Below are 26,569 nucleotides of genomic sequence, written 5' to 3'. Positions count from 1 at the left end.
ATGTATGTAGCCCTGTTAGTTCCGGATGCGTGGGGGGTACAGGCTCGAGTCTGGTATGTGTGGACTCGTGTGTTTAAATGCTGCAAGATGATGTATGCCGCGTGTGTGTGTCTAGAAGGGAAGTGCCACTTCTAGACATGGGTGTGTGTGTGCAGTAGGTGTGCTGGCGCGTGATTGGCTGAAGCCGGCTGGGGAGCCTGGCTCCAAGAGTCTGTGTGGGCCTGCCCCGGTGGTGAATGGAGAGATTAGCATGGTGATGTGAGGGAGGAGCTGTGCCTGTATCCTGTATGGGGCTGGGCTTTCCCCCACAATGCTGGCTCCACCCCCCAGGGGTGCGTCTGATGACCGGGCCTGCCTGATGAATGAAAGGGGTGGTTGGGGAAAGCAAGATACTCCCAAAACCAGCTGCGACTGGTTTCTCCCCCACCCAGCACCTTGTAGACAAAGGAATTTCTTGTATAAAAAGAGGCTGTGACCTCTTCTCAAAGGTTCTTGTTCCCAACTTGAATCTGCCAGGGGCTGTTGCTGCTTGGGCTCAGGGTTGGCTTGCCTCCCTGGGCCCTGCCCTTCTCCTGGACTTCTGATGGCCTTTCCCTACTAGGAGCTGCTGTGCTCCTCCTAAGGTCCTTGACTTTCTATGGACTTTGCTGTTCCTTGACCTCCAGCGCTTGGGAGCGCTCTACCTTCATTTATAGCGCTGGGAGCGCTGTATCCCTGATCTAGCGCCTGGAAGCGCTGGCTCTTGCCCTCTAGTGCTGGGGAGCGCTTCATCCCTGTAGCGAGCGCTGGGAGCGCTTTATTCAACGAGCCGGTGCCCACCCGGCATTTGCCCCATGCTTAGAAGGGGTCCTAAGCCTCAGCGAGTGCCTACCTAGCGCTATTCCCTGTCCGTGTTGCCTTACGAGGGAGCCTACTCCTCATCAATTTCCCCCCGAGCTCACCGCCGCCGCCCGGGACCCTCGTGACGTCATCCCCGGGCCGCGCTGGTATTGGCTGCCAGCCCGAGGAAAGGAGAGAGGCCGGCCGAGAGAGTTCGTGGAAGCAGGAGCGGCGGGAGCCTACTCCGCGCTCCTGCCTTGCCCCCGGGAAACTGCCAAACCCCCCCGGGGCTCCCGAGAGTGAGGGAGAGCCCCGGGGAGCAAGAGGAAGCCTGCGCAGCAGAAGAGACCGGCGCGACCGACCGGTGAGTGCTGCAGTGCGCGAGGGAGAGGAGGGGCGTCGGGACACGTGCCGGTGCCCGCCCCTCCCCTCGAGTGAAGCCCTTGTTGTATCCCTGAGCCCCGAGAGGCTCCATCATGGCCCGTGGGGCCCCTGAGATATCGAGTCCCCCGAGAGGGACTCCGCCTGCCCCCGACTTCAGCCTTCAGCCCCGAGAGGCTCCGTCATGGGCCACGAGGCCCCAAAAGATGCCGAGTCCCCCGAGAGGGACTCCGCCTGCCCCAGTGATGCCGGGCCCCCTGAGGGGGGCCCCGCCTGCCCGCAGTTTCCTTCTCGAGCCCCGAGAGGCTCCGTCATGGCCCGTGGGGCCCCCAGCGATATCGAGTTCCCGAGGGGGACTCCCCCCTTCTGTTCATGAGCCCGAGAGGCTCCACCTTGTGTCCGTTGCCCCCTTCGAGTCTGTAAGGCTCAGCCAGCATCTCGTTCTCGAGCCCTGAGAGGCTCCCATGGTAGTTATCTGTCCCGAGCCTGCGAGGCTCCATCGTGTTGGCCCATCCTTGGCCCTCAGCTGCCCAGCACTTCGTGGGTAGCTGCCACGTGTAGGTTTCTTCATGGCTCCCTGCAGCCTGTCCTGACTCTGAGACATTGGGGGGCCCTAGCCCCAGAAAAGGCCGCTGGCCTGTTGGAAGTTATTGCCTGATGGTCTAATGTGATTCATGTGAGTTACTCTGTGTTGCATCTCTGATGGTGCTTCTGTTACGTTAAGTGCTGTGTCCTGCCTTCCCTCCTAAATATCCTAGTTCTCGTGTATATGGCTTCTGGTTAGAGTGAGTTCTACTGCTAGTCTTATTAAGCTCCAGGTTGTCATGTGTTCTAATGCTATCTCCTGGTTGTTATGTGTTCTAGTACTAGTTCTAGGAAGCTCCCAGTTGTTATGTGTCTTAAATGCCATTTCCATCATGTGCATATTCCTGGCAGTGGTCCTATGGCCCTGTCCTGTATATATTCCCTTGTAAACCCTGCCCGTGCCCCTGGCACATTGTATCTTGTGTATTTATCGCTAAGTATGTTTTTCAATTCAAAGTATATTTTTCATATTTATCTTGTGTGGAGTTCCTTTTGTGGGGGGCCTGGGAGGTTGTTGCTGGGGGTGCGTGCGCAAATGCTTTACACATGACCTCCGAGATAAGCCTGACTGCTCGTGCCAAGCTACCAAGGGGGTGAGCAGGGGTTGTCTTGAAGGGTGACTTCCCTACCCTAACTAGAAATGGTGATTTCTGCCTGGCCTTGGCGCAAGCCTCGGCCAACCAGGGATCCCATTTCTAACATTGGTGGCAGCGGTGGGATTTGGACTTGTGTTTGCGCAGTACCACAGCGATGGCCCCTCCACAAAACTCTGCAGTTTAGATGGTCGCAAAGAAAAGGAACTATTGTGTGAATTGCTAAAAATGTCTGTTCGTGTGGAAAATGTAGTTCTAGTGCACTGTGAGTTAGGTGTCCCTAGCTCTGGAGGGTAGATCATCCCCCTTGTACAATGTGTTTTGTGGATTCACCAGAAGGGTGGGATCCAGTGGTGGCTGCGAAATTGTGTCCAATGTGTGTGGTCCCTGTCCCTTCCCTAGAGTAAATGGTACCTGTGCCGCATGGGTCAGGTTGAGGAATCAGGGGCGGTAGAAACTGTCTTACCAGTCCAGGGGAGGGTGTGTGGATGAATGTTGAGTCGTGCTGAATACTGGAGTGTAAGTTCTCTTGAGATGGGTGAGCTTGCTGAATGAATGTTGAGTTGTATCCCGGACAAGGAAGCCCTGCTGACTGGGTCGCGGCTTGCCTTGGGGAGAGCTGAACTTGGAGCCCTGCTGACGTTGTCGCGGCTCATCGTGCTGAATTGAATGTTAGGTTGTATCCCGGACAAGGGAGCCCTGCTGACTGAGTCGCGGCTTGCCTTGGGGAGAGCTGAACTTGGAGCCCTGCTGACGTTGTCGCGGCTCATCGTGCTGAAGTGAAGGTTAAGTTGTATCCCGGACAAGGATGCCCTGCTGACGCTGTCGCGGCTTGCCTTGGGGAGAGCTGAACTCGGAGCCCTGCTGACGCTGTCGCGGCTCATTCTAGTGCAAGAGAGAACTCCTGCCTGAAGAGGAGGAACCAGGTAAGCTGTATGGGGTATTGACCTGCAGTGGTTGCCTGCCTGCTGAAGGAGGAGAGAAAGCCTTAGATTTCATTTTTTTCTTGTAGAAGTCCTGGTGCGCCAGGCATCTGGCCGGTAGGGTACTGCCCGCGGTTGGGGAGCCAGTAGTCGGTGTTTCCGGATCTGGACGGCAGGGCGACTGTAGCCAGTGTCCTGGCCGATGTGTCTCCTAAGCGTACTCCTGTGGACACAGGTGGGGCTCATCTTAAGTGAAGAGACCCTGTGTTTCCCAGAAGGGGTGGTACAGGCCTAGCAGGGATCTTTAGGGTTCTTGGCTGAGTGTCGTGGTACTGCCCTGAGAGCAGGTGGGGCCCCCTTAAGTGGAGGGACCCTGTTCTACATGGGAGGGTGCGGAACTGGAAGGGGGTCAGAGGGAGTCTGACCCCTGGGCATCCGGTGAAATTAGGTCCCAGGTGGTAGACCAGTGGAGGGAGAGAGTCTCGAGACTGGTGAGAGGAGGTGTTCTGGAGGGTGTTTCTCCTGGGAGAGCACGGAACCTCAGAAGTAGAGGTAGGGTGGGGCGAGCTTGCCCGTGACCTCTGGCCAGCCTGAGGGTGCGGACCCTAGGTGGAAGAGAAAGTGGTAAAGTGGAACTACACGGAGAAGTGGAGTGGAGAATGGCTTTCGTGGGCCAGGGGTTACCACCCCCCACTCTGGCGTGGCAGGGACCAGCGGTATCTGGGTGGCCTAGGGCCTGGTCCTAGCCTTGGACAACTAAGGAGTGCCCGTGGGGTAGCCTAGTGGGCCTGTTTTTTTTTAAGTCTGTGTGTATCTGTAGATCAACGTGACGTAGAACTGGAGGGTGTCCCTGCAGTGTGGGCCCGCGTCCATGTTTTTGTCGCCCAAAGCAGGGAAGTCCATCACGGTGGTGATTGGCCTACCCGGCGTTTTGGCTGGAAGGGGTCGTGTTGGACTGGGCCCTTCTGGCGGGTCCACCCCTGAAGTTTTTGCTTGTATATGTGACCTGGGGATGGTGATTCCCACTCTGAATGCGTGTAGATGAGAGAGGCCTGCCTCCCATAGGAATGCATGGGGAATGTATGTAGCCCTGTTAGTTCCGGATGCGTGGGGGGTACAGGCTCGAGTCTGGTATGTGTGGACTTGTGTGTTTAAATGCTGCAAGATTATGTATGCCACGTGTGTGTGTCTAGAAGGGAAGTGCCACTTCTAGACATGGGTGTGTGTGTGCAGTAGGTGTGCTGGCGCGTGATTGGCTGAAGCCGGCTGGGGAGCCTGGCTCCAAGAGTCTGTGTGGGCCTGCCCCGGTGGTGAATGGAGAGATTAGCATGCTGATGTGAGGGAGGAGCTGTGCCTGTATCCTGTATGGGGCTGCGCTTTCCCCCACAATGCTGGCTCCACCCCCCTGGGGTGCGTCTGATGACCGGGCCTGCCTGATGAATGAAAGGGGTGGTTGGGGAAAGCAAGATACTCCCAAAACCAGCTGCGAATGGTTTCTCCCCCACCCAGCACCTTGTAGACAAAGGAATTTCTTGTATAAAAAGAGGCTGTGACCTCTTCTCAAAGGTTCTTGTTCCCAACTTGAATCTGCCAGGGGCTGTTGCTGCTTGGGCTCAGGGTTGGCTTGCCTCCCTGGGCCCTGCCCTTCTCCTGGACATCTGATGGCCTTTTCCTACTAGGAGCTGCTGTGCTCCTCCTAAGGTCCTTGACTTTCTATGGACTTTGCTGTTCCTTGACCTCCAGCGCTTGGGAGCGCTCTACCTTCATTTATAGCGCTGGGAGCGCTGTACCTGATCTAGCGCCTGGAAGCGCTGGCTCTTGCCCTCTAGCGCTGGGGAGCGCTTCATCCCTGTAGCGAGCGCTGAGAGCGCTTTATTCAACGAGCCGGTGCCCACCCGGCGTTTGCCCCATGCTTAGGAGGGGTCCTAAGCCTCAGCGAGTGCCTACCTAGCGCTATTCCCTGTCCGTGTTGCCTTACGAGGGAGCCTACTCCTCGTCAATTTCCCCCCGAGCTCACCGCCGCCGCCCGGGACCCTCATGACGTCATCCCCGGGTATTGGCTGCCGGCCCGAGGAAAGGAGAGAGGCCGGCCGAGAGAGTTCGTGGAAGCAGGAGCGGCGGGAGCCTACTCCGCGCTCCTGCCTTGCCCCCGGGAAACTGCCAAACACCCCCGGGGCTCCCGAGAGTGAGGGAGAGCCCCGGGGAGCAAGAGGAAGCCTGCGCAGCAGAAGAGACCGGCGCGACCGACCGGTGAGTGCTGCAGTGCGCGAGGGAGAGGAGGGGCGTCGGGACACGTGCCGGTGCCCGCCCCTCCCCTCGAGTGAAGCCCTTGTTGTATCCCTGAGCCCCGAGAGGCTCCATCATGGCCCGTGGGGCCCCTGAGATATTGAGTCCCCCGAGAGGGACTCCGCCTGCCCCCGACTTCAGCCTTGAGCCCCAAGAGGCTCCGTCATGGGCCACGAGGCCCCAAGAGATGCCGAGTCCCCCGAGAGGGACTCCGCCTGCCCCAGTGATGCCGGGCTCCCCGAGGGGGGCCCCGCCTGCCCGCAGTTTCCTTCTCGAGCCCCGAGAGGCTCCGTCATGGCCCGTGGGGCCCCCAGCGATATCGAGTTCCCGAGGGGGACTCCCCCCTTCTGTTCATGAGCCCGAGAGGCTCCACCTTGTGTCCGTTGCCCCCTTCGAGTCTGTAAGGCTCAGCCAGCATCTCGTTCTCGAGTCCTGAGAGGCTCCCCTGGTAGTTATCTGTCCCGAGCCTGCGAGGCTCCATCGTGTTGGCCCATCCTTGGCCCTCAGCTGCCCAGCACTTCGTGGGCAGCTGCCACGTGTAGGTTTCTTCATGGCTCCCTGCAGCCTGTCCTGACTCTGAGACATTGGGGGGCCCTAGCCCCAGAAAAGGCCGCTGGCCTGTTGGAAGTTATTGCCTGATGTTCTAATGTGATTCATGTGAGTTACTCTGTGTTGCATCTCTGATGGTGCTTCTGTTACGTTAAGTGCTGTGTCCTGCCTTCCCTCCTAAATATCCTAGGGCCCGATTCACAGAACTAACTTAAGACAAAATCCTAAACTTACTACTTTTGGTATTCACAGACGTTAGGATTTTGTCTTAAGACAGATTTAAGACAGACTTAAAACAGACTTAAGACAGACTTAAGTTAGGATTCTGTCTTAAGTCTGTCTTAAGACAAAATCCTAACTTCTGTGAATACCAAAAGTAGTAAGTTTAGGATTTTGTCTTAAGTTAGTTCTGTGAATCAGCCCCCTAGTTCTCGTGTATATGGCTTCTGGTTAGAGTGAGTTCTACTGCTAGTCCTATTAAGCTCCAGGTTGTCATGTGTTCTAATGCTAGCTCCTGGTTGTTATGTGTTCTAGTACTAGTTCTAGGAAGCTCCCAGTTGTTATGTGTCTTAAATGCCATTTCCATCATGTGCATATTCCTGGCAGTGGTCCTATGGCCCTGTCCTGTATATATTCCCTTGTAAACCCTGCCCGTGCCCCTGGCACATTGTATCTTGTGTATTTATCCCTAAGTATGTTTTTCAATACAAAGTATATTTTTCATATATATCTTGTGTGGAGTTCCTTTTGTGGGGGGCCTGGGAGGTTGTTGCTGGGGGTGCGTGCGCAAATGCTTTACACATGACCTCCGAGATAAACCTGACTGCTCGTGCCAAGCTACCAAGGGGGTGAGCAGGGGTTGTCTTGAAGGGTGACTTCCCTACCCTAACTAGAAATGGTGATTTCTGCCTGGCCTTGGCGCAAGCCTCGGCCAATCAGGGATCCCATTTCTAACACCTCTGGTGAATCATCTGTTGTCTCACTGGGACCCCTTCCAAGTGAATTAGGATTCCCTGGTTCCTCTCATTCCTGTTTTGGTCCAGGAATTGGGTTGGTGGCTTCATACTCCCAAATTGGAGAAGGGGATCAGTATCCATCTTCCTTGGACACAGGCGGACAGTGCTCACTCCTCGAATTGGCTGGAGTGGCAGCCATTTGGCAGGTGATGCTGTTCTTTCAGGTTTAGATGCAGAGGGGGAATCTGTTGGTTTGCACCAACAACTAGGTGGCTTGCTGTTACTTGAACTGCCAAGGGGGGGACAAAGTGCGTGTCTCTGAAAGATCTAGCTTCCCTGATTTGTTCCTGGGAAGAATCACACCTCAGAGCCTTGAGCACTGTTTACATTCAAGTCCTGGTATCATGCTTTCTTTGTGTTTTGGCTTGTGAGATCCTCTTTACTGTAAGGACTGGGATGAGGAGGTCTTATGGAGGTGGTAATCTGTTGTTACTTACTGGTAATCTTCAATACTACTATTAATGTCCTACTCGTCCGTGTCATGTTCCTTTCCCCCCTCCTGCTGTGGTTGTGTCTGGTCTTGTTACTAACAGGAATGGCGGAGGGTTAGAGGGGTTTATATAATAAAATGTAAAAATGGATTCGTGTTTCAAAGGCCTGTCGGGAGGTGGGATCGCCTCACTACTGTAAGGACTGGGATGAGCAGGATCTTAATCGAGGTAATGAAGATTACCGGTAAATAATGACACAATACCTCTGTGGAAATAGTGCTAAAGAAACACCTGGGAGGAACGTAGCTGTTCAGTGATGGGCCTTCAAAGAACTTTCTTACACACCATGCATGCCAAAGAATGTGACCTTCTTCACTTGAACACGATTAATTGGAACCATTTCATCCAATAGTGGTAGATTCCGAATAAAAAGTCTGGGTTCTTCTCAGGTTTGATTATTAAACCTTCATCTTGTACAGCAGAAGTTTATCTGCAATTTTAGGAGAAATATAGAGTATTTGGTGGACAAACTGTCAGGTGCTATAAAGTTCTTTTGTATTTTATGACAATCGTATTTTTGAGGGACAACCTACCTATTTATCTTTAGCCATTAGGTAACATGATAGCTATAAATAGAAACAAGTTTGATGTACAGCATTTCTGTCTCAAAATTAACATTTTTGAGAGACATTTCAGTTATTTTATAAAGTGCTATTAGATTTTGAGTTACCTTTCTTTTCAGCCAGTTCACAAAGCTCTTGCGCTTTGGCAGCGGACAGGGCCATGGGGTATTCTACCAGCACATGCTTGCCAGCCTCGAGAAACTGCCTATAAATACAGAGATGAAAAAGGGGGAAGTTATTAGTCAATATAGATTATATTGAGCACATTAGTAAGTGGACAATTGATTATTTTAACATCAATAGGTATAGTGCATCTAGAATAGTTGTCTGGGATGCCTTTAAGGCGGGTCTGAGGGGAGAAACTATTAGCTACACTGCAAGAGTCAGAGTGCTGCGTATGGAGAAAAATCAAGAGCTAATGTGTAAACTTAAAGTGGAAGAAGAAGAACATTTTCTATTAATCAAACAGGGAAAAGAAACAATGCAAAGTCAGGGGCAAATTGCGGCCTTTAAGGAGGAAATTAATGGATGACTTGCTCAAAAATCACCGAATGAGTTTCAGTCTCAGCGTAACAACTTATACGAAAGTGAAGAACTAGTAGGGAAGAGATTAGCTCTTCGTACCAGATGAAAGATAGCGCAGAATCAAATACTAGCTATCAATGCGGGTGGAGGGATACATACTGACCCAGACGATATAGTTTAAGTTTTTTAAGAATACTATCAGGTACTGTATTCTGAAGAAAGGGATAGGGAGGAAATCTTGACTAGTCGGATGGTGACAGTGGGTGAGCTGGGAGAGGTTCTAGATGAATCTCTTCAGGAAGAACTAGAATTAGAGATTTCACAGGAGGAAAATCAAATGACTTTGCATAGCTTGGCCTCAGGTAAGGCCACGGGCCCTGATGCAATACCCCTTGAGGTATATAAAATCCTGGGTATGACAATAATGCCTCTCTTGCTAGATCTCTTTAGAGGTATTCAATACAATGGGAACACTCCAGATTCGTGCAAAGAAACTAACATCGTAATCTTTCCAAAAAAGGGGAAAACTCCCGATAATCCATGGTCTTAAAGGCCAATTTCTCTAATCAACATGGACACAAAAATCTACGCCAAAGACTTAGTTGGGAAGGATCATTGGCCAGCTGGTCTCCCCGTGGCAGCATGGTTTTATCGCAGGGAAAGGAACAACAGACCATATCTGTAGAACGATCTCACTATTTCATATTGTGTCTGAAACGGGGGGCCAGATGGCCATGATCCTTCTAGACGCTGAGAAGGCATTTGATCGAGTGACATGGAAATTGTTGTGAGGGATTCTGGAGGTAAAGGGGTTTGGACAGTGATTGATTAGAGCAATTAAAGCAATGCATCGTGATCCAAAAGCTCGGATACAAGTGATGGGGAGAGAGTCGGTGAGGTTTTTATATCTGGGGAACCCGGCAGGCATCTCCATGTTCACCCATACTATTTGCTCTATATATCAACCCATTAGTGGAGAAGCTACTACACTCATGCAAAATCAAACCTATATGTACCAAGGGGTATCAGACCAAAATATTGGCTTATGCTGATGACGTGGCAATTTTAACAACAGACCCAAAAGAGGCCCTTGATGAAATTAATTGTATAGCTGAGAGGTTTGGCCTCCTTCCAGGATATGCTCTAAATAGAAAGAAAACTATTGTTGTTTGTACAGACAATGTGGATTTTAACGACTCAAGGCGAGCGGAGTCGGCAGTTTATCTAGGCGTGCAAATTACAGCAAAAGTGGATAATATAATCAAATGTAATTTTGATCCACTGGTTAAAACTATAGCTGCAGAACTGAAGAGGGTGAATGGGCTTCATTTGTCGATAATTGGGAGGGGAAATGTTCTGAAAATGACTATTTTTCCCAAAATGTTATACCTGTTCAGGTCAATTCCATTCGCTCTGGAGGATCATATACTCAAAAATATCAACTCTATGCTTTCCAATTTTATGTGGCAATATGGGAAGGTGAGGAGGGCTGTGAAGTCTTTTATTAGCAGCATTGCCGGATGACTTGTAAAACAATGAGACGTCTTGGGCAGTGAAATTGAATAACCCTGAGATAGGTTTTTATAGGAGCTTAGATTTATCTGCTGAAATATTTTTATCTTCAAATTTAAAAGCACAATTGTATAAATCATATTTAATCTTCACTTTACACCGGCTAAGCTATTTACATGGGGGGAAAAGGTGGATGATAAATGTCCTAGGTGTGGGGTGGGTCCGGCTACACTGATACATATGTTCTATGATTGCGGGAAATTGACCCTCCTAAAATCAGGGATCCTCGGCTTTGGAAAACCACATTTGGTATTAATCTCGAGCTGACCTCTACGCTAATGATCCTGGGATATGACAGCACTTTGGACTGCAATAAAGAACAAGAATATTACCTCTTTTTAGGCACAGCTATCTTTAGAATAATGTTAGCAGCCCACTGGAAAGACAGAGAACCACCGACATTTCAGATGTGGCTAGCCAGACTTCTTGGAGTCTGGAAACAGGAGGAAGCCTTTTGTGCATGCAGAGGGACGAAAGCTAGAACTCGGGTGCTACAAATATGGGCATGCATAGCGGAATGAAGCAGAGGGGCTGGGGGTTTGGAATAGCTGGAATGTACATATTGATATTAAAATTTCTATAAAAGAACTTGGTGTTATATTTAAATCAGTAGGTATCCCCATGAGTTATATATTGATCAATTGCTATTTATTTGTAAATACTGTATGTATTATACCCACTACCTTTTAAGGGGTATGTGTATTGAACTTTTGATATACTAATTTTATGTATTGTGATCAATTACTATCTATTTTTTATACACCGTATTTATCAGATTCATCTATTTAGGAGGTATTTGTATGGAACCTTTGATATATTGGTTTTCTGTATTGGCATTAGATATCCTGTTGAACTGACTTTGTATTGTAAAATTGCACACATTTTGGGTTGCCAACTATTTCTATGAATTTCTATGAATTTATGTATCATTTTGTATTTTTGGAAAATTGTCCACTCTGGGTATGAATAAAAATATATAAAAAACATTTTTAAAAAATAAATGCAGAGATGAATGCAGCAGAAATAAATATGCAGAGAATGTCCATACCAGCTGTCATCCTCGCACCCCCCCCCCCCCCCCCACTGCTAATACCAGACTCTGGCAGAGAGCCTGGGCCCAGACTCATTCATTTAGCGCTGCATAAACATCACTGCATGAATCTCAGCAGACACAAGAAGAGGGCTGCTGAAGGTTCTGCTTGCCCTTGCTGGGAAACATTTAGAGTGCATACCTGCTGCTTTCACTCCCAGACAGAGCACACTATTGGAAAACGCATTGGAGATCAAAATAGGGCAAAGCAATTAGGCAAATTATTAAAATACGTCCTCATAAGTAACTTAGCAGAACAGATAAGACGAACCTGATGCTCTCCTCGTGGTTGCTGTTGTCTGTGCAGATCATGGCGGCGTGGACAGCCTCGCTCTCCAAGGCCTCCTCCAGGCTCATCTGCTTCACCTGGGAAACGTGGCCCAGAGCTCTCCTAAACCAGCAGCAGGACAGAAAGACCACGCAGTTAAAAAACACTCTTCACGCTCCATGTGTGCATGCAAAAAATGATGAAAGAGGTGATTACAAGGGGGATATTTTGAAACCATTGTTATGATATTTTTTTCGTAGTCAGTCTTTTGTTTTAAATGAATCGGGGTGGGGAGGGGGGTGGAAACAATTATTGAGGGAACCCCCTCAAAAAGGAGGCTACTTACCGTTGCGGACCCTGTTGTACCTCAAAGAGACCAATACTCCAGACGCTTACCACTCACAGCACAACATAAAGCGAAATACAGCAGCCATAGGACTAGCAGGTAACAATCAAAAGAAACTACACGTAACAAACACATGGTGGACTCACTATTACCCAACCAAGAGCCCAACTATCGAAATATCGCTAGCCAAGGGCCACCCCCTTAACAGCAAGTCACGCGTGCACAACCAATGCTCTGAGGAAGGGTCTCGATTAACATCAAGGCCCTCATCCTAATTCGGATTAGAGTGCAAATTCGCATTTACACCAGAACTAGGGTTGCGAGTAGTGCACAAATTGTGTACCACAAGGATTTTTACACACAATCTTTTCGCCTGATGAAACCTGCAGCTAATCATACAGGTAAATAGTTCATATTTTGAGTTTGCCCCGCAAAACAAAGAAAAAGATACACAGCTAGCTGGATATTCTCCGCTCTGAGCTCTAAAACACCCCAAGGTATTAGAAACAGCACCTGTGCAATTATGGCATCAAATTTGCATGTGACTTGGAAGAACTCCTAAAGTCTGCAGTAGCCCAAGTAAGAAACTGATAGCAGAAACTAAACAGCCTAACAAAGCCAGAGAGCCTAGTGGCATGATGCCAGGGCTCCTGAATAATGTGCTTCTCTCAAACATGCACGTAGTTTACAACATGAGCTAAGCAAACGTCCAGGGACTCACATTTAGGGCACCTGTTATGTCCTGCGAGATATGTTCTAGTGTCTCGACAGGCATAGAGTTTAAAGCCACTCCCCTATGGGAGTGGACACACTGGCACCCTCACAGGCGTCACGAGTGACGTGAACCTGCTAATAAAAGAGCCTGAGTGCATGTGCTCTTGGCCAGTTCCAGTACCCCACTGCCCTGTTCGTTTGGTTGCTTGTCCATCATGTGGGCCTAGTGGCACAAGACACAACAGCACCACACTGTAGTGCAATGTCTGTAAAAGTGCTCACCCACACAGCCCTGCAGCCTAATAATGCGATGTATACATTTGCAATCTGTGCATCCAAGTACCTGGCTGCCATCGTACCTTCAAAGTAATGCATGCACTTCGTCTCTGACTGTGCTCCACGGTGCAGCGCTTGAGTGCACAGCCTTCAATAAGTGACCCTCGGAATCCCATTACCACGTTTGCATATTGTGTTGATGTTGCTTGAGTTGCTTTGTTATTTAATTAAAGATGGGTGTTTTGCTGTGCTTTTTTCAACCTATTGATCCGGAGAAGGAACTTTTTGTCTATCACATCATTGTAGTGATCGGTTTTCTAAAAAACAATCGTCAAAAAACGCCATATTATACCTGGCACAGTAAATAACCTTAGTGGGATTCGAGCTAATACCGGTGGTAACTTTCTGTTTGCTCCAGAAATTAATAATTTGCCTTTGGCGTTTGGTTTGGCAGGTGCTTGTTTTAGATTTCCACAGCTGCCACGGTTTCAGATTGCTATGTGTGACATTTCCATAATTTCAGAGTAATTGTGAGTGACATTTCACCGACTATGAGTGACACTTTCTCACGAGGAAAATCAAGCAGATAAAATGAGGGAAACAATTATCTGAAATGACACCCTTTTGAGCAACATGACTGCGTCATCAAAAATAAATGTTCATAGAATAGCAAGTCAGTGCAACAGTAGATCTTGATTTATACACTTTTTTTTTTAAGAATCTTTATTCGGTGATTAAAAAACACCATAAAAGCACATATATATATACATTGATAAAAAGTTATTAAACATTAATCAAGATCCTTATACAGAGTTAATACAAGTAAAAATACCGATGTACAGATCCATAAACTTAGAATAGAAAATCCAAAATCTTTCATTCCTAACCCCTAGTCATCCTTAATCGGACCGCAACCTTAATAAAATTCATAATACAACACAAGGTTAGGGGATCGGAGACTTTTTGCAAGAAGACTAATGCATCCCTAGCATGTTCCTGTTGGGCATTTTTTTAAAATATTTACAAGAAAACTGCGCCTGGGCATAGAAAAATAGGGACAAAGCAAAACAAAATGGAGGGAGTCCTGCGGAGACCTATTGTCGCAGCCGCAGGGTCCCTTCTGCTCAATTGACGTGGAGAAACCTGCTGGTGAAGCCAACATAAAAGGAAGTAAATTCAGTCTGAAACGGCACATAAGAAATCTATCCTGTGCATTATGCATGAGGTACAGATAAGGCTCCATACCCTCCACACTCTTCACCAGATTATGAGCCCTCACAGTCTTTTTAACTCTTTCAGCCTCAGCTCTGCATTGGATTTTCCGCTCTAGGAAAATTTCCCCTACTTGTTTCTTGTGCTGGGCTGAAATTGTTGTAGGGTTCGTGAAAAGGTTTCCAAAACCTAAATCCTCAAGAGTGTTTTTCACATATTTAAGCCAGGGGATGCGCATACAATTAGTCCTATCTAAGCAGTCCAATAAAATTTCTCTGCTTAGATGCGCATCTGGATTAACCCATATTTTTAGCCAGGCCACAATTGGCCTAAGTTTTAACAGGTCATCCAAGTATGGCCTCCCTAGCTCCCTATGAGCTATGATTCCAGCGGTGCTGGATGGCACCCTCAGGATAGATTTCAGATATTTATTTTCTTCCTGTTGGATTCTAGTAGTGTTCACAAAGCCCCATACTTCTGCCCCATAGATTACTTTGGAGCATGATACGGAGCAATACAAGTTCACCACCTGTTCCAGGCTCCATCTACCTAACCTCCTGCCGTATCCTGCTATTGCCCCATTAGAGGCAATCATTTTGCTACAACGTTCCGCCACCAAGGAGTTAAACTGCAAAGCGCCATCGAAGGTTACTCCAAGATAAGTGAACGTTTTAACCTCCTCTAAAATATGGGTGCCTATTGTATAAGTAAATTTAGAGGAAGGTTTTTTGCCGGCCAGGAGCACATAAGATTTACCCAGATTAACAGATAGATCCAGGGTGCTCATGAACTTAACGAACCCATCTATCAGGATTTGTAGGCTTCGCGGTGTGCGCGCGAGCAAGACCGCGTCGTCCGCGTAAAGCAGGACAGGGATATGCCTCGGCCCGACCCTAGGGGAATCTGCCTTTAAACCCAAAAGAAACTGCTCCAAGTTGTTAATATAAAGGGAAAACAGAAAAGGGGCAAGGATGCAACCTTGTCTGACTCCGCTCTTACAAGGAAAAGAGTCAGACAATCCTCCCTCCCTGTTAAATCGAACCTTGGCCGTGGTGTCGCTGTGCAATTCCCTTAATATTGTGATTAAACCACTCTCAATCCCCATGCTTGACATCAAGTCCCACAGCTTTCCTCTATTGACGTGGTCAAATGCTGCTGCCAAATCCATGAATCCCATATAAATAGGTTCATCACTGGCCAGAGTATATTTGGCAGTCAGCATATAAAGGTTCAGGCATTGGTCACTAGTGGACCTCCCTGTCCTAAACCCGTATTGAGTGTCCGAGAAGATGTTATTCTCCTCGGTCCACTCGGACAGTCTGTTAAGGATTGCCCTACCCAAAAGTTTGGCCGATACGTCAATCAGGGAAATCGGCCGATAACACTTGGGGTCGTCCCTGTTGCCCTTTTTAAAAATTGGCACAATAATCGCTTTTGACCAAGATGGTGGCAGGTCACAAGAGATAGCAGTATTTATGACCCTGGTCATCAGAGGGGCCCATAAATCTGTATTGCTAAGAAACAGGTCAGGGGGAATCCCGTCCGGACCCGGAGCTTTATTTTTGGTCAGACCCTCCATCCCTGCAGTAATCTCCTTAAGAGTGAATACTACCGGGGAAACCTGACTTGGGGTTACCGGTGGCTCTACAGGGGTACCGGGCTCATGGTTATATAAACCCCTAAAGTGTGTGACCCACTGCTCCGGCAGGATGTTAGGCCCTATATCCGGGGAATCATTTTCTTGAAAAGTCGGTCTATTAATGATTCTCCAAAAGCCCGCAAGATCCTTCTTTTCCCCTGCCTCTCTTAAATCTGCCCATGCTTCTGCCTGCAGGGCGAGTTTCCTCCTTTTGGTCTCTTTTTTATATTTTTCTCTGCACACCCTAATATTTTGAGGGTCCCTTGGTTTTAGCTTAAGGCAGCATTTCAACTCCCTTAGTGCCTTAGAGCAGGCTTTGTCAAACCACCGGGGATTAGCCAGGTTACGTGTGGGAGCACTGGACTTAAGTAGGCCATCGATCAGGTTAGCGATCTGGTCAAATGCTTCCAGTAACCTTGATCCCTGGACTTCTAAGTCTAGACAATCGTTAATGGCCAATATGCCCTTGTCACCCAAGGTTTTAAAAAACTTTACCCCGTCTATTTTGGACCATTTCAGTCTCCTACCTTGGTCTATGACCCTCTCCTCAATTGTGCGATGGGCTCTGGTTCCAGCACCCACCCTATACGAGAGCACCAAAACGAGAGGGTTATGGTCGCTGAAGCTGCTCCATTCTATCCCTGCACTGATTAGTTTATTTATCAGGGATCTCAAAGCCAAAATGTAATCTATAATGGATGAGCAACCCCGACCCTTAAAAGTTGGTGGAAGTGTGCCATCCGACTGTGGGTCTATCATATTAATGGTATGTTCTAAGTCATACTTAAGCCGAAGTAGACCAAGAGCCAATCCCGTGGGTGTATGAGAGAAATGCGGCCCCTTCTCCATTGGGCATTGTGACCAATCTGAATTTGCCTTGACCAATGCCGGACAAAGATGGCAGTTAAAGTCTCCCATTAAAAGCAGCCCATAAGACTGCCCCTTATTTTGGAATGTTGTTTCTTGTCCCAGCCTCTGATCTAATTCAGCTAGTAGCGGGATATGGTTGTTTGTTGTCTCAGTGTTATAGATGTTAAAAACAGAAAATCTTAGCCCCTTTCCAAGGAACCGAACTACCTGGATCCCATGTGAATTCCAATCTGGGGAAGACCAGGTGCCTGGGAGGTCTAAATCTACGTAAATGGACAACCCGCCCATTGCTCTCCCTGATCTAGATTTTCGGGCGGGAACAAAAAAACACTTGTACCCCTGTAGATGGTAATTGTTCACCAAAGCCCATGTCTCCTGAACACATATAACATGAAATTTCCTAATGAAATCAACCCATTCCTTGTTGTTAAATTTACCCGCTATCCCCGCTACATTCCAAGAAATCAGTCTCACTCCCCCCCCCCTCCCTTCTGAACCCTCCTGTGGATTTGATGGTATCTCCTGTGTTGACCCTTGCATGGCCAGCCCATGTCCCCCTCCTATACATTCTATGGCTGTAGCCTTAGGTTCAACACACCCGGGTTTCCCAACGCCAGTCAGTAGAGTTTGCTGAACATGAGAGCTTCGCTCTACCAACACCTCTGCCAGGACGCCCTTTTCCATATAACCCTGGGGGGCATTATCCATTTGTCAATCTACCCCCTCTAGATCGTTCAGGCCATTAAACCGATTATAGGTGTGAAAGGGTGGATCTGGTCGGCCAAATAAAGGTCTAGGGTTAAAATCCTGGTGTCTCCCCCTCCTGCCAACCCTCTCCCAGTTGTTTTGCATTTGTGGCGGCTGCAGTGGGACTGGAGTGATGGGAAAGAAGAAAGACACCCGAAGGGTTTGAATGGTGGATTCCCTAGATCTATTTTTCCCTTGGCATATATAGGTCACTGTTTCTGTGTCCCTAAAACTCACCAGTATACAGTCCCCTATAATGGATTTATGTGTTCTCCCCACCCATGGCACCCTTCTTACCATTATGATTTCATTGTTAAGGTGTATCGGGAGGGGTCTATTTATGTTTAGCCACTTAATGACCCTGCTTTTCAGGGCACAAAAATCCTCGGTTTCACCTACTTCAAGTGGGGGAACACCTGCCATGACTACAGTAAAATCATTAGTCTCAGGAGGTAGGTTGGGCCTACGTGGTCTCGAGGGAAGCTTCATTAGGGGGATCAGTGTGGTACTGTCTACTGGCTGTGCCGGATAAACCGGGCCTGAAGGGGGAATGGGAATGTTAAAGTTAAGGGGCTTAGTTGGTGCAGGCTTGTTCCTTGAGGGATGTTGCGAGACCGCCGCATTTGCGGCTTGTGGAGGGACTATGTTTGCAGCACTATTTACAGGCTGTTGGAGGGCTAAAGTAATGGGAGTGGGTTCTGGATGCCTTCCTTGATGATCAGCCGGGATTTTCAGACTACCTAGTGTGGTCTCCAGAATGGTTAGTCTGATCTCAATCTTTTTTATACTCTCGCTAATCGGTAATAATAGAGACCTTAGCAAGAATTCCAAGTTCCCAAGCGGGACAACAGAAAGGGGGACATTAGCGATATTGGTTCCCATATTTGTTATCGAGGCGGGAGCTAGATCATCCTGGGCAATAGGTTTGGGGTGTGAATCAGCCGGTAATTTCGGTGCTAGTACGGGAGGTTTAGTGGAAGACTTCCCAAAATCCAAATGAGAGATTTTTGGTTTGCTCCTTCCCTGGGCTCCCTTCGATTTCCTCCTACGTTTGTTAGGAGGAGGCCCAAGTACTCCTTGCGCGGTGGCTGGTCTGGGTTGAGCTTTCCTAGCCTTAGAGGCTAGGGGGGGTTGGGAGATTAAATCAATGGTCACCCTAGTGGGTCTTGGACTAGTAACTGGAGCTATACTCATGGCTTCAACTGGTGAGGTGTTCATACAATCCCTCAGCAGGAGTGGGACATCGTCTATTAGGGACAACTCCTCCCTAGGCGTGATGGATTGATCTCCAAGGGGGGTATTTTTCAAATTATCTATTGAGCGTCTCCTTTCTGCCCTTAACCGAGACAGATTACACTCTTTGTCCCTCTCCCCCCCCGCCTGCGAGAAATAATTCTCTAGAGTCCTGCTTTTGACACCTCCCGGCTTCAATGGAGTGCTCTCCTTTGCCGGGGACGGCATTATAATAGTACAAAGTTATATTCAGCCGGGAATTGTAGCAAGAAGTGCGACCAGGAATCGAATACGCAAACAAAGGGGGTAGTAAAAAAAACTTATACAGGCCTGATTCACCATAGCACAGTAAGCAACTGTATGTGTTATTATCTGACACACTGTACAACCAGCACCCACTGGCTGCAGGCAGCTGCCTGATCGCGCTCTGCCAAAAAGGAATTTGCTAGGTACATGGAAGTCTTCCGCAAGCCTCGAAGATAATTAACACTTCCTTGTTTCTGAAGTTCGTCATCACAGAGCGTTTCAGTTGAAGAATTAGGAACACGCACTGCAAGCACGTCTTTTCAGGGGTAACACGCCTTCTGGTAGCTGGTGCCCACAACTCGGACTCTCCCAGGCCCCCCCACCCACGACAACACGGCTTCTGTGCATGATTGAAAGCTACGGGCTGATGAGGCTAAGGCTTCAGCTGAGGAACCACTCCAGCGGCCAGGTAATTTCTCCTTCATTTGTCAACAGTTGAGGTGCTCACTCAGCAGTACTGAATCAGGCGTGGTCCATCTTGGAGTTATTTCTGAGTTGCACATAGGCCTCATGGAGTGCTCAGTCAGCAGTACTGAATCAGGCGTGGTCCATCTTGGAGTTATTGCTCAGTTGCACATAGACATTACAGAGTACTCAGTCAGCAATACTGAGTAATGTGTAATGTAACAAAGGCACTTGATGTGTCCACACTCAGGATGTATTTAGTTTGCTTTGAGCACCACAGTAATACATTCCATTCGAAAATGAGATTTTTGAGGTCTTTCAAATCACTGTCATTTGTAGGATTTCTCCTTTCAGCTCTGGTAAAGTCAGGACAGCAGTGGCGACATGTTAGTTCTTGACTCCGTGGCTACAAAATGGCTGCGGTGACATTGTCATTCACGTGCATTTCTCCTCGTTAGTTCATTATGTGAAAGTTAAGGGACATCTCCCTTCTGTAAAACCATCCACCTGCTGTGACATTAAAAGCTGCCAGCAATGGAGCACAGAATCTTCACACAATAATTTGCACTTAACCATTTGTAATGTCAGGAGCCTATTTTATAAAACATTGTTTTTGTAATGCGCCTATAAAATAGTATATCTTAATAGTATTCCAACAATATATGTTATTTTCAATGAATCCTGTTTGGAATAACACTCTTCAAGGTAGCTGATGTACAAAAGGATATATTTAGGAGAGCCGGGGACTGATTTACAAAGTGACTTAATGGTCACAAACCCTGAATTACAAGTTTGGAGCTGCTAAATCGCATTTTCTGATCTACTAATCCCATTTTGCAATGACGATTTTTTTTCTGAATCACAGAAACCCATAACAAATCACAATTGGAAGGGGCCTGCTGTTACAGCTGTTCCTTTCAAACTGCGAGCCGGTAAGTAATGTAGCAATGGTTAGCAACAGTAAATCTGTTTCCAAACCGTTGACTAATTTGCAGATGGGATGGGTACCCCCTGGACACCTTTCCCTTAGGAAATAGGTGTGGTAGCTTTATGAGGAGCAGGCAGTTGTTCAGAGGACCACTGCCTGCTCTAACTGGAGCTTTCCAAAATATAGCACATTTCTTCTTTTTAACCCCTTGGCTGCTAAAACTTTCCCCTTTAAAACGCTAAATGTACAATTTCAGTTTCGTAAATGCAAGACCTTTTGCATTGCAAATGATTGTTTATTTTTGTGAATATTTTTCCCCGGGTGTTTAGTGGCCTTTCTGTCCCCCGGTGGAAGATTTTGGGTAAACACCCTCAATCTACTCCAAGACGGGGGAGGGGCAGGAAGACTGATGCACCTATTCTGGCTTGGGAGCAAGGACTGATGGGTGAGCCGCCCTTCACACCCCTTTTGTGCTCTGCATCATGCCTTGCTCCTACCCCAGAACAGGTGCATCAGTCTTTCTGCCCCCCGGGGTGGATTGAGGGTGTTTACCCAAAATCTTCCTCTGGGGACAGAGAGGACACTAGACACCAGGAGACAAATATTCCCAAAAATATAGGTGGTGTGGGCAGCTCACCCAGGCAGCACGCCTTGCTCTCACACCTGAATAGGTGCATCAGTTTTTCTGTCCCTCCTTTCCCTCCCACAGGGAGGAGTGAGGGTGTTTCCCTAAAATCTTCCTGAAAAGGACAGAAATGCCACTAAACACCGGGGTAAAATATTCACAAAAATAAACAATCATTTGCAATGCAAAAGGTCTTGCATTTACGAGAGTATGAGCTATTGGTATTGTAAATGAAAGCGCAGTATAGGGAACTTAAAAAAAAAAGCATCTGTTTGTCATGTTGACAGAAAATGCTTTTTTTTGTAAAAGTGCCCCATGCTGCGGTTTTACTTTAATAGAACTGCGCACCTTTCTTTAGATGCAGCTCGTCTGAAGAAAGGGGCGTGGCTGACATTAATGTGAAAATGCCGTATGGGGCGCTTGTAAACAAAAAAAGTGAGAAAAAAAGAAAAAAAACATGTGTCCACGTTCGGGCTACAAAGAACAAACTAAAGACACAGCCACCACTGCATCAGTGTAACGTGACGTGCCACGAAAAAAAGAAAAAGCATTTGGGGAAGAGCGTAGCCTGCCTGCAACAGCAGGCAGGAGAAAAACATTTAACCAAATAGTGCTTGGAGGCTGTAATTAAAGACTATCGCATAACAATACATGTAACATGGGATGTCCTGATGGAAGGTTACAAAATGGGACTAGGTGTTACGAAGGAGGGACTACTAAGCCTATAGACCAATGAAAAGCCACAGTTTCTAAAGGACAATGTCACAAGCCAATGAAAAATATGAGTAAAGAGTGGGCGGAGCTTTAAGTCCATACTTGAATATAGCATTCTTTGCAGAGCTGCACATGCCTGCCCAGGCTCGACCTAAAAATTGGTGAGGCAGCTCGCCTATGCATCACACCATGCGCCCAGTCCAGAAGGCACAGTTATTCTGAACACCCTGGGGCAGATTGTTGGTGAGCACCCTCCAACACGTTTTCTATACGGTACATAAAAAACTCTTGTTCTTCTATGCTCTTTGCCAGAAGAGCATAGAAGAACAAGGGATTTTTTCCTATATTTATGAATTATATGTTGAATGACTATATGCTCTGACAGTTACATAAATATTTGCTTTAAAAATCTATGTTATTGATTGATTCATTGTATAAGTTGCACTTTAAGTCACAATTGGTTTTTTAATGGTATTTGTATATAGTTGCATGTACTGTGATGGAGTATGTATAATAGGTTGAATGTAAATGAATGTAAATGTATTTGTAATATATGTAAATTATGCACTATTTTTTCCTTTTCACTTCCTAAAAACACTATGAGAAAATAGAAATAAATTTTAAGAAAAAAAGGTATAAATAAAATACAGGTACAAACATAAAGAAATGTGTTTGGCTTAAGAGCAAAAAGAGTAATAGCTCAAAAATAGTAGGGAGCAGTGTTCCCTCTAACGTGCGCGGCTGCGCTCCCGTGCACCTTTAAGGCACTGAGCGCGCATAGTACAATGTTTAGCGCGCACACGTTCTCGCCGCCGCCACCCGCTTTTAAAATGCAAGCGGCGAGAAACGGCAATTTTCCTGGTTGTCTGAGTCCTTTGGGAAAGTATTCTGTTAATGATAGCGCCCGTCATGCGCTGCAATTAACAGGAATATTTTCACAAGGGCCCACAATCAGCACCCAGCGGCGCAGTATTTAGAAAAGAAATGAAGCAAGTCTGTAAGCATGACGTGTAAAGCACATGTCGTGCTTTCAGACCTGCTTAATTTCTTTTCTAAATACAGCGCGACTGGGTGCTGATTGTGGGCCTTTGTGAAAGGATTCCTGTTAATCACAGCGCCCGTCATGCACTGCAATTAACAGGAATATTTTCACAATGGCCGGGAAGGGTGCTGGGCGATTCGGGTGACTCGTAACACGTCGCTGGTGGAACTCCCAGGGTTGCCCACTTGGGACGTCTGCGGCTTCGTCATCTACAAAGGGTAAGAAGTGCCTGAGCCCTCCTGGTACCACAACTGGCCGGAGCGCTTCAGCAGCACACGCTCGCCAAAGGTTGCCAAGTCGACTTTTTATTATTGTTTTCCATCCACTTGGATGTCGATAATATCATACTGAGCCACCTCAGGAGAATCCTATGCTTTATAAGAGGCAGCCGGGAGCGGTGATGGTGTAGCCTGCTCAATTGACAAACAAATCTGCCATGTCAAGACACGTAGATAAAAAACAGAGTGAAGCTGCTCTTGTGACTCTCACACACTCAGCCTGCATGCCATCCCGTTTGTTTACTTTCAGGATAAAGTTGCAGAGACAATTTTAGGGAAAGAAAACACGCAGATATTGTGTATAAACAGGTGACATTAATCTGGATAGGGTGAGGTAAAGTAGCATATCAGGTCGCGACAAATAAAATGAAAATATTTTGCCTCAAGTTGTGACTGTCAAAGAAACAAGCATTGGCAAACTGAGAATTTTTGGCTTGCTCTTGGAGTCCTAAACCAGTGCTTTAAATATGCAGTTTGTCCGGTGCCAAGTACCTGTGCTTTTTTAATTTAAATACCGGCATTTTTCAGAAGTGCTGCAATACATTTAATTGGGGAGTACTGGCACCCCTCAGGAGCAAGCAGATACTCTAAATAGTAAGTCCCTGTACTTCTGTAGTTGTCTGCAAACTTTTATGATAAAAGGAAGGGGCTGCTGTCTCCTCTGGTGCTTCATCTTTCACAGAAGAGGCATCGAATTCAGGAAAGGAAGGCACACCTGGAGGTCTTGTCAAAAGCAGGTAAATCATCGGAGGGGGCGAGGGGGTTGGGTGCTATCTATTTCATGTCACATTTCTGCTTACTTATAAGACTATTTGTAGGTTCCTGCTCCAGTATTTGAAATATTTAAAACTGTTTGTGGTAGTGGCACGCATGCAACAATCACTTTTACACTATTTGGCTAGGCAGGCAGACCCCCGATCAGACGGACATACAAACAGCCAACCAGAGCAGCGGAAACTGTCCTAAGTACGAAGGTAGATTAGACAGACATTCCTAGGAGACAGGAGGCCACGATGCAAGCAGGCAGAAACAGAAAATGAGAGAGAAAGAGACGGACACATAGCATTAATACACAGGCACAGAGAAGCCAGCAGGGACAAAAGCCCGGAAGACAAATATAGACAACACACTTAACGATGTACTGACTTACAAACAGTTGAACACCGAGGTAACTAAATAGACAGAGATAACAAAAACATACATTGGGAAATACAGAAAAAGTTGAAAGCAAAATATAAATGCATACAGCTTGTGTATAGTTTATGTACAGGTTGAATGACAATATCTAGTTAAAAAGATAGACATGCTGTCAAAAAGACAAAGGGGAGGGAAGGATAGAGAAAATATACAGAAGGTACCCACATTGGCAGACGTTGATGGTCTGAACACACATATTTGACTGCATTCTCTCTGCAGCTAGACTGACAGACAGACAGACAGACAGACAGATAGATAGATAGATAGATTTATTTAAATTCGAGATGTGCTGATGGATGGACGCTTGAATGGACGGGTTATGGGTTTGGGAGCTGACTGGGTTTGAGTGGGTGAATGAGCTGTATGTAAGGATGGATGAGCTTAAGGGGTAGCTGGATGGGTTTGAGTGTGTAGATACGGTGAATGTAAGTTTATGTGGATGGATGAATGAGTGGATGGATGGATGGATTTATTTTACTTGGATACTAGATGAGTGGCACTATGGTTGGATGGATGGGCTTAAGGGGTAGCTGGATGGGTTTGAGTGTGTGGACAGGGTGTATGTAAGTATATGTGGATGATGAATGGATGGATGGATTTAGTTTACTTGGATGCTAGATGAGTGACACTATGGGTTGGATGGGTGGACAGCTAGGGGATGGATGGGCGGATGGGACGGGGGTTTGTATACAGACATAGTCAATGGAAGAATGTATCGACGAAAAGGGAAATGTTAAAATGCTCAGTAAATGTGTTTAGAACAATATTTAAGCAGGGCCTGTCTGCCCTGCAGAGTGCATTCAGCACAGCAGGCAGGCTTCCCTAAGCTGAATTCTATGTACGTACAGCCATTATTCATACATGAGAAGTGCAGGGAAAGTGCGTGGGTGATGCTTTTATATATTCTTTGACGAGGGTCTTGCAGTTTTCCTCCAGTGAACATGTGTTTGCGTCTCGCAGCGGTAGCCGGAGCGGTCGGAGGCTGTCCTCATCTGCCTGCCCACCATGAGCCATCCGAGGAGCCCCTTGTAGATGGCGCTGCTGCTCTGCATGCTGATGGCCGGAGGCTGCAAAGAGGGAACCGAGCCGGTCGAGCTCTGAAACAGCGCCGTCCTCAACCTCATTATGGACATCATACAGGACTTGAGAAACTACCACTTGGCCAAGGAAAACGGGGTGCAGTTTTACTCCAAACTCTCAGACTACAAACTGAACGACAAGGAAGCCCCCGAGTACGGGCACTATCAGGACGAGCAGAGAGTCGGCGAGTCTCCCATTTTCGCTCCTCCCGTTAGTTAGCATCCGCACTATTCTGTTAGTAAGAAGGTGAAACCGGGCAGAGCCCAAGCACACTATTATGGCTGGGCATGTTGTGTTGAGAGGTAGGCAGGGTTTGGGTCAGGTGGGTGGTCTCTATGGACTGGGATGAAGTAAGATTGGGGCAAATCTGTAGCACTATATGCTAAAATAGAATTAGATCGAATTTACATATCCTCTAAGGAGATCTGTTGTTACCACCTAAAAATGAATATAATGTGCGGCACAGTTAGTGCAGTAAATTATATCAGAAACAAAGTGTTTGGCTACAGATATTGCACAATAACTTCTAAACTATCTATTCGTGTCCATTAGTGCCACTGAGTCAAAGTATTATAAGTCACAAGGCAAAACAAGCATTGGCCGCGCGGCCATAAAAGTAACAGCCGCAAGTATTTTCATCCCACTCAAAGCCCTGGTCAACACGCGCGGTCAGGTTCTTGGCGCACGTAGTCTTGGCTGCAGCGCACAGAGACCTTACTCTGCTGCACACAGAGTAAAATATTTAGAGGGAACATTGGTAGGGAGTCAGGCACATTTTGTCTTTTTTGCATTTACGTGGCCCTGCCTGTCTCTTGTTCCATTGTGCCAAACTCCTTTTGTTAAGTAAACATGTTCTATGACATCATTAATAAAAGCACTGCAACATCAGATGTGGCAACTTTGATGGAAAGACTGTCCATGGCGTGGGTGCAGGTTATAGTTACCCTAGGGCCAGAGTTATACTCACTAGAGATAAGTATAACTGGTGAATTTCAGTGTTTTTGTTATCTTAAAACATTACATTGGCACTGACATTTTCACTCAACTATTATGTCACTTTGGGCCATATGTATCAAGGAACCAATTTGCGAATCTATAATAGCGATTGTTAAGAAATCGCTATTTCAGAATCGCAAAATGGTATGTAGCAAGAAAAACGCAATTTTTTAGCGATTTCTTGATATTCCTTAATTGCGAATTCGCAATTAAGGAATACTTTCCCATTCATTTCTATGGGCCAGGAGGCCCATAGGAAGGAATGGGAATTTTTTCTCAACTTGCGATTCGCAATTTGCT

The 26,569-nt window shown here is 47.1% G+C and overlaps 1 protein-coding gene across 5 annotated transcripts in view; it reads right to left on the bottom strand.

Annotated features, from left to right (window-relative positions):
• LOC144829310 (biliverdin reductase A-like) overlaps positions 1 to 26,569 on the bottom strand; it is a 296,629-nt gene that overhangs the window by 142,772 nt on the left and 127,288 nt on the right. For all 5 annotated transcript variants that reach the window (XM_078688341.1, XM_078688339.1, XM_078688344.1 and 2 more), the window contains exons 3-4: positions 11,665 to 11,784; positions 8,314 to 8,411 (exon numbers count right to left, since the gene is read on the bottom strand). In XM_078688341.1, the coding sequence (XP_078544467.1) occupies positions 8,314 to 8,411; positions 11,665 to 11,784 (218 nt within the window). The remainder of the gene's footprint in view (positions 1 to 8,313; positions 8,412 to 11,664; positions 11,785 to 26,569) is intronic.

The sequence above is a fragment of the Lissotriton helveticus genome, chromosome 4_1 (genome assembly GCF_964261635.1).
Source record: "Lissotriton helveticus chromosome 4_1, aLisHel1.1, whole genome shotgun sequence".
Taxonomy (NCBI): domain Eukaryota; kingdom Metazoa; phylum Chordata; class Amphibia; order Caudata; family Salamandridae; genus Lissotriton; species Lissotriton helveticus.
This window is presented reverse-complemented; position numbering and strand designations above follow the sequence as displayed.